Below are 12,129 nucleotides of genomic sequence, written 5' to 3'. Positions count from 1 at the left end.
GAGCGCACACACTTAATGGCTACACCACTGGGCCGCCCCCCAAAAACTTGACATTTTAAATAACATAATGTAGTGACTCTGAAATCAGATTCTTCCCTTCATTAGGTTTTGTAGTTGTTACTGTTTTTTGTTGTTATTGCAGTGATGTTTGTTTAATGACTTTCCTGATCTAGTTCTGTAATGTCTGTATTCTTTGTCCTTTGTGGCCACTAAAGTCTCTACTTGGTTAGCTTTGTGGGCAGCTGATGATTGGACATAGATTTCCTTAAATTCCAGGTATTTTTGTTGGGATTATGTTAAACTTATATATAAACTTAGAACAACTGAAATTTTTATGATGTTGAGTCAGACTGGTCATCCTGTCCAAGAACATACATATATCAAAATCAACTCTAGATCAAAAATAAAAAACAAGTATAAAATATATTTTGGGGGAAATCTGGGGAAATTGAAATATTGACTGTATATTAGATGACATTGAGTTAATGTTTATATTCTCATGTGTGATAATATTGTTTTTGTTACTTAGAAGAATGTTCTCATTCTTAGGAAATGCATGCTGAAATATTTAAGGGTAAAGTGACAATGATGCCTACATCATTTGGCAAAAAAAAAAAAAAGACATACACACAGAGGGTGGGAAAGTAGAGGGAGAGATATAGAAAGCAAATGGTGAATCCAGACGAAGTATGTATAGGTATTTGTTGTACTATTCTTTCAATATATCTGCAGTTTGAAAATTGTTAAAGAAAAAAGACTGGGAGAAAACATGGTCCTTAACTTCAGGGGTATCTTACTGTCTCTTAAGCTATTGTTTATTTCTTTTCTTTTCTTTCTTTTTATTTTAATGCAGATTCCTGTATCAAGCCTGAGGGACACAGTCCTGGAATTGGCAGTGTTTGATGAACACAGGAGAAAGTTTGATAATTTCAGTTCACTAATGCTAGAATGGAAATCCTCAAATGAAACACTAGCTCATTTTGAAAATTATAATTCGGTGAAGATGGTAGCAAAGGATGATGGCAGTGGGCAGACCCGGCTACATGGTATTGTGAAAATTTACGAATTCTTTCATTTACCTGCTAAATGATTCTGGACTAAGAATTTCCTTATGTGTAATGGTTTATTTCAGATTTTACCTCTTCTCACCTTTTATCTTTGATCTTTATATCTTTTAGAAAATGTAAAGGTAGATTTCCTTGTTTGCAAAGCTAGGTCGGGGCCGGCCCTGTAGCGAAGCAGTTAAGATCATGCACTCCACTTCGGCAGGCAGCCTGGCATTCGGATCCCAGGGGCAGCCTGATGCACTGCTGGTCAAGCCATGCTATGGTGGCCTCCCATATAAAGTGGAGGAAGATGGGCACGGATGTTAGCCCAGGGCCAATCTTCCTCAATAAAAAAGAGGAGGATTGGCACTGGATGTTAGCTCAGGGCTAATCTTCCTCACCAAAAAAAAAAAAAAAAAAAGCTAGTTCCTAGGGTCCAACATTTCTCACAAGAACATAATAAAATTAATTTTCAACATATTGATTGCCTATTATTTGCTTAATATTATGGAAATATTATTCATTTATTAGAAAATATTTATTGAGTGGCTACTACATTTAAGGCCCTCTGCTAGGCTCTTGGAGGTATGATGGTAAGTGAGACAAGCACAGCCTCTGCCCTCATAGACTTACAATCTAGTTGGGGAGCCCAGACTCTAAACATTACAATTATTTTAGGTGTTTTGAAGGGCAAATATGGGGTGCTTTAAGAGCTTGTAACAGGAGAAGCTAACCTAGTTTAGAACAGAGAAGGCTACCCTGAGAAAGTAATATTTACACTGAGACCTGAAGAGATGGCAGAAAGAGAAAATAGAAAGAATGAGCCTAATAAGGCAAGTAAGACTAACTTAGAGAGGGGGCAAGAGGCGCTAGATGAGGTTCTAAGAGGGCAACAAGCCCTCATGTGCAGTCGCTCATCAAGCCTCTGCTTGTATCACATTTGCTGATGTCGCATTCACCAAAGCAAGTCACCAGCCAAAACCAGTCAAGGTGGGTGAGGACTACTCAAGGGCATGGATACCAGCACACATGATTCGCGCAGGCCATTAATATAACAGTCTACCACAGATCAATCCCAAAGGTGCAGAAGAAAGTGGTCCAAAAGGTAGGTTTTAGGTTTCTGGCATGAGCATTTGGATGGATGGTATAACCATTCAATGAGATAAGAAACACTGGAGAAGGAGAAAGAAGGAGAACTAAGATTTAACTTTTTCCTTACCCACAGGGAGCTTACACTCAGAGCAAGTTTAAGAGCTTAGCTAGAGAACATGACAACATAATACTAATATGTGTATTGTACTGTAACACTCTAATACCAATAGTGTGATACAGTTAGTGTAAAAAGTGGAAAAGAAAGAGAAGCTCCTTATACCCTATACCAATCAATCACCAAATACCATCAATATTATCTTCTAAATATTTTTTGGTTTCATCCCTTCCTCTCTAACTCCATCACTAATGTCCTCATTACCTCTATCCTGCATTACCACAGTAGCCGTCTAACTGATCTCATTGTGTCTCTGCTACTCTCTAATCCATCCTCCAGACTACTGTCCAGAATGATCTTTCTAAAATACAAATCTGAATCTCTTAAAATTATTTTTTGGCCATTATTTACTGAGCTCTTATGACATTCCAGGCACTGCATTAAATACTTTATATACATTTTCTCATGTAATCCGCATAACAACCGTGAGAGACTAACATTATTATCCCTATTATGTTAGTTTACTCACTCATTAACACTTATTGAGTTCTTACTATATTCTAGCTACAGTTTTAGGCCCTGAGATTACAGCAGTAAATAGATGAAGCAGCAAGCTCTCTGACATCAAAGCCTATGCTCTTCACAACTGACTATACTGTCACCATATTGTCTTCAGGGACTCCCTGTGTCTTCCAGGATAAAATTCATATGTTGCAGCTTAACATACCAACCCCTGCCTACTTCTTTGGCTTCAGCTCTTATTACTACCCACATATACCCTACATTTTTCTCACACTCAGCAACTTTAGATCCGTAACCATGACCAGGCTTGTCATACCTCTTTCCTTTGCGTATGTTATATGTTCTCTTTTCTTGCATCTTCACTGGGCTAAAATCTTCCTCTAGTGATCTGGGAGTTTTCTGTCCCTCTATATTCTCAATCTAAGGAAAATATTCCTTCTTTGTTCTCTTATATACTCTGGATATATGTGCTCTGTACATAATTCTATAATAGCACTTGCCACACTGTATTGCAGTGGTTGGTTTACCTCTTAGTCATCGTACGAAGCAGTGGGTTTCTTTGAAGGCAAGGATTGTGTTTTCTGCTTCTTTATCTCTGTATCCTAATTACCTGGCATATAACAGGGCCTCAATAAATCTTTATTGAATGAGTGAATGAATGGATGTAGCATCATGAGAAAATGCTTCACAGATTTAGTCATGATCATCATGTGTTAAGGATAAAATGAGAATTGACCTAAGTTGCAGATTTGTGTTAAATTTAAAAAAAGAAAGAAAGAAAAAAGAATGAATGGGTAAAGCAGGGTCAGATTGTGGAAGGCTTCAAATACTTGTTTAAGGAGTTTGAATTGCTCTAATAAGGAATAGCCATTTAAAATTTTTGAATAAGGGACTGAGATATCTACATGTACAAAACAGTTTAAAAGAGTGAAAACTGGGCCAGCCCTGTGGCTTGGCGGTTAAGTGCGCGCGCTCCGCTGCTGGCGGCCCGGGTTCGGATCCCGGGCGAGCACCGACGCGCCGCTTCTCCGGCCATGCTGAGGCCGTGTCCCACATACAGCAACTAGAATGGATGTGCAACTACGACATACAACTGTCTACCGGGGCTTTGGGGGAAAAATAAATAAATAAAATTAAAAAAAAAAAAAAAAGAGTGAAAACTTCCAAAGTACTGTCACTTTATTCTCACTCCCATTTTTAAATCAAACAAAAATTTCCCCATACCCTGTTGTCAGCCTGTTTTTGGACTCACAGACCAATAGGGAAAGAATTTTAGATTTTGCCTGGCCCAATCCCTCATTTAATAAAGGAACTGAGAAATAAAGTGGAAATCATCCGATTTCCTCTGATTTACCCTGAAGTGTATGTGATAATGATGTGCACACATCTAAGCTGATTGAAGGGTTTTGAATTCTCTTACTTGGACCCCCACCCTCTCTCCTATTTCTGCAACCCCAGCCTGAAGACTCTGCAGCAAAGCTTCCTCGATGGCGACCGGAGTTGCCCAGGGTCACACAGAAATATAATGGCAGAGTCAGCACAAAAACCCAGTGTTTTGTTTCTTGTGTATTTCCCCATTCAGTGATTTTTTCTTCTGCAATAAATCACTATTTGGAAAAAATTAGGGCAGAATTTGGTTTTCTGGAGACACTTTTGTATTCTACATGTTATTGTTTCTCACAGGGTATTTTTCTACGTATCTCCAGGTCATCAGATCCTTAAAGTACATCAGTTAAAAGGGACTGTACTCATTGGAGTTAATTTTGTGGGCTATTCAGAGAAGAAAAGTCCAAAGGTAAGTGGAGCTTCTTATAGAAGAAACGTAAATTAAATAATTGAAATTTAAGGCTCTTCTTTAAAAATTGTTTATAACTGATGTAAATCTGAGAACTACACATCTCTGTCATTCTGTTATCTTTGCACTTGAAAGAGCACTGGAATCTTCTCTCACTGAGCTGAGGAATTAAAAGTTTGTATTCACCTTTGTGGTTCTTATTACATTTCTAGGAACTTCCCAACTTGCCCAGATCTGCAGCCGTGGAGCTGCTCCTCGTGGATGATGTAACTGTATTGCCTGAGAATGCCACCATCTATAACCACCCTGATGTGAAGGTAGAAGCTATATGGGTCTAGTTAAATGGAATCATATTGGAGGGGAGAGTACTAGGTTATTAAAATTAACAGTATAACAATAAAAAAGCTCACTTATGTGTTGAAAATCACTGATACACATATATAATGCATAGATAATAATTAGCTGCAATATTTTTAGGAGTTATATTTTAATAATCATATTTTGTCTTTGGTCCGTTGGCCTTAGTCTTTTAATCCCATACTCTTTCTTAGGTAGGTAGAAGTTATTTTCTTTGAATTATTTATAAACCAAAGAGAATGGAATATTGTTTGTTTGATTTTTCCATAGGAAATATTTAGCCTTGTGGAAGGATCTGGTTATTTTTTAGTCAACAGCAGTGAGCAGGACATTGTCACTATTACTTACATGGAAGCAGAAAGCTCTGTCCAGGTGAGTTCTAAAAATATTCTCAGATTGATGGTCTCCTGTCGAAGCTCATTCTTAGGAGAATGATTGGAAAAATTCCATTCTGTGTCTCAAACTGGTTACAAAAGTAACATTTGCTTCTTTTTCTTTTTTTAACCTACATAGATTTTTCAACCAAAAAATGAGAGGTTTTTTTTCTGTAACTAGCTACAATACTGGGCAATTTTTGGTTCTGGTTGAACTGAGACAGTGTAGGAGACATCTAATTATAAAATTTCTGTTAAATGAAGGTCTGTTTCTATAAATTTCAATGCACAGAACTGTATGGATACTTAGGTGTACGACTGACTTTATAACCTGAGCGTATGGTGTTTTCAGCCAGGATATGACAACTCAAAATATTAGACTCCATAGTCAATATGGCAAGAGATTTGCTTTTAGTTGACTTGTAGCAATAAAATAATACCTTACATTAACATATGTATATATTTCCTTTCCTTCTAAGAGCTCAAAGGAATTTAACTTACCTTAGTCATAGTGTTTGTTTTTAAAAGGGGAGATTGAGGGACTATGTGCAAAAACATGCTGTTGTGCAGGAGCTGTAATATAAGAAGGAAAAACAAAGTATCAGTCCACCCTGTGCTTTCCCCCTCTACTGGTGATTGCAACATAAATGCTCTTGATTTTCTTCATGAAATCCTTGCCCTTAATTATCCTTGATAATTAAGAAGCTGGATGTGTATGTTGGATTCTGCTTGAATTCAATCAACTTAAATTCTACTCTTCATCAGTTAATATTTGTTAAGGGTACATATTTTGCGGTTAACTGAAACATCACATTAAGGGTACATATTGTGCTATGCCTAAAACATGTAATGTGATTTCTCAGAGTTCCCATCACAAAGGCAGTAAGATACTGTATTTTCCACTTTCAATGAAAATAGTTGCTATGATTAAGCTTGGACCACGTTTCCTTCTCTACCCAGCTACGGGGCTGGCCTGGTGGCGCAAGCGGTTAAGTGTGCGCGCTCCACTTCGGCGGCCTGGGGTTCGCAGGTTCGTAGCCCAGGCGCGCACGGGCGCACCGCTTGTTAAGCCATGCTGTGGCGGCGTCCCATATAAAGTAGAGGAAGATGGGCACAGATGTTAGCTCAGGGCCAATCTTCCTCAAGAAAAAAAAAGGGGGAGGATTGGCATCAGATGTTAGCTCAGGGCTAGTCCTCCTCACAAAAAAAAAAAAAAAAAAAAGCTTCTCTACCCAGCTACCATCTTCTTCCTTCTAGTTAGTTCCTGTACGTCCTGGATTTCTCACCTTGGAGATCTATGATCTGTGCTTGGCTTCCTTGGGTCCAGCAATGGCTCACCTCAGGGTGTCAGACATACAAGAGCTGGAGCTTGATCTGATTGATAAGGTGAGAGAAGTTTGCTTTATCTCATAAATGAAGCAGGCCTCGTTCTCACTATCTAGTATCACTTAACATAGTCTCTGGTCAGCTGCTGTGTGTGTATACCAGGACCTTTGGTAATGGAAATACTTTCCCTTAAAGAACAACATTCCAACATTACACATGATAAAGAAAATAGAGTGTTAAAGAACAACTTAAAATAGTACACATAGATTAGGCTTATTTGATCAAAGGCTGACTAGGAATATCTAGCACGAAAAAAAAGTTTGCCACCCTCTAAGAGTTAGACTGTCCTTGGTGAATGAGACACCTCTACTAAAATTACCTTTTTTTTTTTTTTTTTAACTACTAGGTTGAAATAGGTAAAACTGTGTTAGTAACCGTGAGGGTTCTTGGCTCTTCCAAACGCCCATTCCGAAATAAATACTTCAGAAACATGGAGCTCAAGCTACAGTTGGCTTCTGCCATCGTCACCCTGACGTGAGTACCATTTCAATACTTCTTTCTCTCCACGCTTAATATTATGAGAATCTCCCTCCTGGTAGCCTAGTCAGCTCTCTCTTAGGTTATTGCAGATTTTCTTCTTCACTTTTTTGTCACAGTACCTTTCAGCCCATGCTCTCTTCCTATATTCAGTTCTCTACAAAATACCTCTTCCAGATCATCAGATGTCTTGTTTTGGGGCTATAATCATGTGTCTCATTAATATTTTCATTTTATGAAACTTCTCCTTGGATGATATCATTTGAGGGTGCTTCAGGCTAGAGGAGCTTTGAAAATCTATTTGGAAGCAGAGGCACTGGTATTCCCCTCTGTGAAAGGGGAAATACGAGAATTCCAAGGCAGTTTAGTATTTGCAATTTTGCCAGTCTGTGTTTACATTGCCCTTATTCTTTTGGAGCCTTAGAACAAATTTTTGCCCTTCAGGAGCTTCCTGCCATTGCCATGAACTTTGTCTTGACCCTGGAAATTTATTTTCTGGCAGTTCCCTGTAACTAAAGTTAAAATGAGCAGAAAACGTTTAGCATCTTAGAAAAATGCATAACTGGCCACTCTTAAAACCAAATCTTTCTCACTTAAAAACACATGGGTCTTTGCAGGCTAATGGAGGAACAGGACGAATACTCTGAAAATTATATCCTTCGAGCTGTCACTATTGGGCAATCCACACTTGTGGCCATTGCCAGGGACAAGATGGGGAGAAAATTCACATCAGCTCCTCAGGCAATTGAAGTAAGGAAATTATCTCATCCCAAATTCATACTTCATGTTATTTAGCATTATTTATCTTTTTCTGTTTAGTTTGCACAAGTTGAAAATAATTTGACTGAAAAAAATGATAGTTGTCTAACTCTTGCAGCAATACATAATTTGTTTTTGGTTTTTGTTTTTCTGTATGAAAGTAATACACTTCTTGTAGAAAGTTTGGAAAGCACAAAAAAATGTAAAGATGCATAATGAAAATCACCTTTAATTCCACTACTTAGAGGCAACTATTATTAAGATTTCCGGGGGCCAGCCCGGTGGTGTAGTGGTTAAGTTTGCGCACTCCACTTTGGTGGCCAGGGGTTTGCAGATTCGGATCCTGGGTGCGGACCTACACACTGCTCATCAAGCCATGCTGTGGTAGCGTCCCACATACAAAATAGAGGAAGAAGGGCACAGATATTAGCTCAGGGCCAGTCTTCCTCAAGTAAAAAGAGGAGGACTGGCAACAGATGTTAGCTCAGGGCCAATCTTCCTCACCAAAAAAAAAAAAAAAAAGATTTCAGGGGCCGGCCCCGTGGCATAGCGGTTAAGTGCGCATGCTCCGCTGCTGGCAGCCCAGGTTCGGATCCCAGGCGTGCACCGATGCACTGCTTATCAGGCCATGCTGTGGCGGCATCCCACGTCAAGTGGAGGAAGATGGGCACAGATGTTAGCTCAGGGCCCGCCTTCCTTGGCAAAAAGAGGAGGATTGGCATGGCTGTTAGCTCAGGGCTGATCTTCCTCACAAAAAAAAAAAAAAAAGATTTCAGTGTGTTTCCTTCACTTTTTTTCCCATGCATATTTTAACATAGATGAATCACACTGCTTTTTTCATCTTAATCTTATATCAAAAGTATTTTCTTATGTCATTAAAAGCTAATTGTTGGCCATGTGTTGATAGTTGTTGAAGCTAGGTAATAGGTACCTGAGAGTTCTTTATACTGTTCTCTCTACTTTTATATATGTTTGAAAAAAATGAAAAAGAAAAATAATTGTAAACATAATTTTAATGGCCACTTATATTCCAGTGAGTGGGTATATAATAACTTATTTAAGCATTCTCATTTAAGTAATTTATAATTTTTTGCTATTATAAATAAAATTTATATTAATAAATAAAATAAACTACATGTCTTTGTGTATAACTTCATTTTACATAATTAGGATTTTTTTCCTTAGAATAAGCTGCATGATCATTTGTTATGAAATCAACTCTAGTCACTGTTGTCCTTTTGGTTTTTTCCTTCAAGGTGTTTCCTCCATTCAGACTTGTTCCAGAGAAAATGACACTAATTCCAACTAACATGATGCAGGTGATCTTAAAGACAGAAAAATAAGATTTACCCTTTCTCTTCATTCTACCTCCGCCCCATCCCAGCACACATATATACACACACACTTCTTCTTACTGGCCTCCTCTTGTCTATTCCCAGCCAAGTACAACAAGATCTGATAAAGAAGAAAATTAGTATTTTCCCTATTCCATGATGAACGTGGTATAAACTACCTCTTGCAATCTCAAGGATCATTTGTAGCATTTCCATTTCGTCTGCATTTGAGTTGATATGGGACGTGCTGGTTGGGAAGTGGGAGAAAATGAAGAAGTCAGCCTTGGACAAAATGTTGGGAAAAGAGATGTGACTTCTACCCATGTTCCAGGCATTCAATGGTATGTTTAAATTCCAGGTAATGTCTGAAGGTGGCCCCCAGCCCCAATCTATCATTCGCTTCTCCATCAGTAACCAGACCGTGGCTGTTGTTAATAGGAGGGGGCAAGTTACAGGGAAGGTGGTTGGCACAGCTGTGGTCCATGGCACCATCGAGACAGTAAATGAAGATACTGGCAAAGTCATTGTGTTTTCCCAGGTATTGTTTCTTTGTTCTGCTCTGCTTCTACTCTTCCTTCTGGGAACCATATTGGGAGGTGGGGGAAGGAGTAGTAATGAGGAGAGTGTCAGCAGCCCAGGAGAACACTTTAGTCCCCTCATCTGGCATGCTCTTAACCAGGCGTGGGAAATATATAATCTTTAGTGAAAAACCCACAGAGTACTTGGCATTGTTATAAGACGTAGTCCCTATCCTTAAGGAATCGTGTAAAGAACAAAAACAAACATATCTATGGTATGTTTTTTTGTTGAATGCCCCAAACAAAACAACAAACCAACTAGTTATCATAAGCCCTCTGTCCACCGGGCAGACACTCCCTCTTAGCCTAAGCTTGCTCTCCACTCTGTTGAGCAGGATGAAGTGCAGATTGAAGTGGTGCAGCTAAGGGCTGTTAGGATCCTTGCGGCTACAACTCGACTCGTCACAGCTACTGAGGTCGGTATGATGACTCTGTTCTGGGTTCATTATTTTGATAATGCCAGCTGGGCAGTATATATAGCACAAAACTACTTTTTCTTTTCAGATGCCAGTTTATGTCATGGGAGTGACCAGTACCCAGACCCCTTTCTCCTTCAGCAATGCCAACCCTGGGTTCACATTCCACTGGTCCATGAGCAAAAGCGATGTGTTGGATCTAGTGCCCAGGCATTCAGAGGTATGAATTTTTCTGTTTATTATATTACCTTCAGGATCTTGATATTAAATTTATTTTATTTCAGCATAAGTTTTAGACTGACTCACTTTCTTTTTTTATCCTCCTCTTTTTGCTGAGGGAAGACTGGCCCTGGGCTAACATCCGTGCCCATCTTCCTCTGCTTTATATGGGACCCTGCCACAGCATGGCTTGACAAGCAGTGTGTTGGTGCGCGCCGGAGGTCCGAAGCCCGGGCCGCCGCAGTGGAGCGCACGCACTTAACCACTACGCTACCTGGTGGTCCCCACGACTCACTTTCTAAACTACACAATATTATTACTTATCTCCTTTTCCTATTTTTCTGTGAACACTGGAAACCTGAAAATCATATGAAGAATTCCAATTTGGGGGCCAGCCTGGTGGCGCAAGCGGTTGGGTGCACGCGCTCTGCTGCGGCAGCCCAGGATTGGCTGGTTCGGATCCCGGACGCGCACTGACGCACTGCTTGTCGAGCTATGATGTGGTGGTGTCCCATATAAAGTGGAGGAACGTGGGCATGGATGTTAGCCCAGGGCCAGTCTTCCTCAGCAAAAAAGAGGATTGGGAGATGTTAGCTCAGGGCTGATCTTCCTCACAAAAAAAAAAAAAAAAAACAATCCCAATTTGAGTACTCAGATAATGCGATATGATTTTTAATATACTTTGCTGGAAAGAACTCTCAAAAGCAATGTTTCCTTTAATATTGCATTTGTTGTATTTGTAAGCAGATGACTATGTTGCAAGAGTAACACATTATGAACGTAAGGTGTATATACATAGAGTTTAAATATGTCATATAGTCTTTTAACATGTTCAGATACAATTATATTAATAATCATGTTTGTGCTGCATGATGGGCAGTTGACATTAACAGTAAGAAAGGTGGATGTTGAACACATTTCTGGGCCCAAGGTACTGGGAGCTGGGGAAGAACTGGATGCCCACCGTGAGTATGTGAGGTGCTGTGGGTACCATGCGGCTGGTATGGGCCATCAACTGGCAGCTTTCTGGACTGAGTGCCTTATATCAATGGCAAACTCAAAAAAGACGATTACTTAAACTGCTCCTCCATGGTTCCCTTTGGTGGTGCTGGCTCCTCCCATTTCAACACCTGCTGCATCTGGAATAGCCGAAGCCCTTAGGATGGACGTGGAGGAAAGCTACAATGCAATCTAAGTCTTTATGTTACTGAAAATAGCTTTGATGATTTAATATACATAGCATTAAACCTTACTCTGAAACCTGAAAAGGAAAAAGAAAAAAAAGAAAGAAAGAAAAGAAAGGTGGATGCTACAGACAAACTTTACTAATTCACAACATTGTTACCTGATCATCAGTTTGATGGAACCCACTCAAGGTCATGTGGCGACAGTGGCAGCCGCCTAGGTATGGGCTTTACCTTAGGAAGAAGGAACCTGGGGCCAAGGTACCCAGTAGGTCACAACTCAGTGCCCTCAAGAACAAAGAATTAGACCTTGGGAGAGAACAGAGGAGTTACAGGAGCTAGAATTAGTAGGGTATTTCTGGAGCCAGCTAAAAAGAAAAGTAGGAGAAGTCTGGAAAAAGAAAAAAATCTATTTGTGATCTTTCTCAAAATGTCCCTAGATCTATAATCTAGGGAAACTCTGGTGGGTGGGTCT

General features: G+C 39.6%; 1 protein-coding gene and 1 pseudogene across 1 annotated transcript in view; both read left to right on the top strand.

Moving 5' to 3' along the window:
- Positions 1-12,129, top strand: part of NUP210L (nucleoporin 210 like) — a 105,450-nt gene that overhangs the window by 72,635 nt on the left and 20,686 nt on the right. The window contains exons 17-27 of the mRNA XM_058539245.1: positions 854-1,046; positions 4,482-4,570; positions 4,783-4,887; positions 5,198-5,299; positions 6,559-6,687; positions 7,034-7,161; positions 7,782-7,914; positions 9,180-9,242; positions 9,616-9,795; positions 10,171-10,251; positions 10,340-10,471. Coding sequence (XP_058395228.1) covers positions 854-1,046; positions 4,482-4,570; positions 4,783-4,887; positions 5,198-5,299; positions 6,559-6,687; positions 7,034-7,161; positions 7,782-7,914; positions 9,180-9,242; positions 9,616-9,795; positions 10,171-10,251; positions 10,340-10,471 — 1,335 coding nt within the window. The remainder of the gene's footprint in view (positions 1-853; positions 1,047-4,481; positions 4,571-4,782; positions 4,888-5,197; positions 5,300-6,558; positions 6,688-7,033; positions 7,162-7,781; positions 7,915-9,179; positions 9,243-9,615; positions 9,796-10,170; positions 10,252-10,339; positions 10,472-12,129) is intronic.
- LOC131405020 (cytochrome b-c1 complex subunit 10-like) lies at positions 11,376-11,631 on the top strand (annotated as a pseudogene).

Source organism: Diceros bicornis, chromosome 4 (assembly GCF_020826845.1).
Source record: "Diceros bicornis minor isolate mBicDic1 chromosome 4, mDicBic1.mat.cur, whole genome shotgun sequence".
In the NCBI taxonomy this organism is placed as follows: Eukaryota; Metazoa; Chordata; class Mammalia; order Perissodactyla; family Rhinocerotidae; genus Diceros; species Diceros bicornis.
The sequence above is the reverse complement of the archived record's forward strand: the minus strand, read 5'-3'. Positions and strand labels throughout refer to the sequence as shown.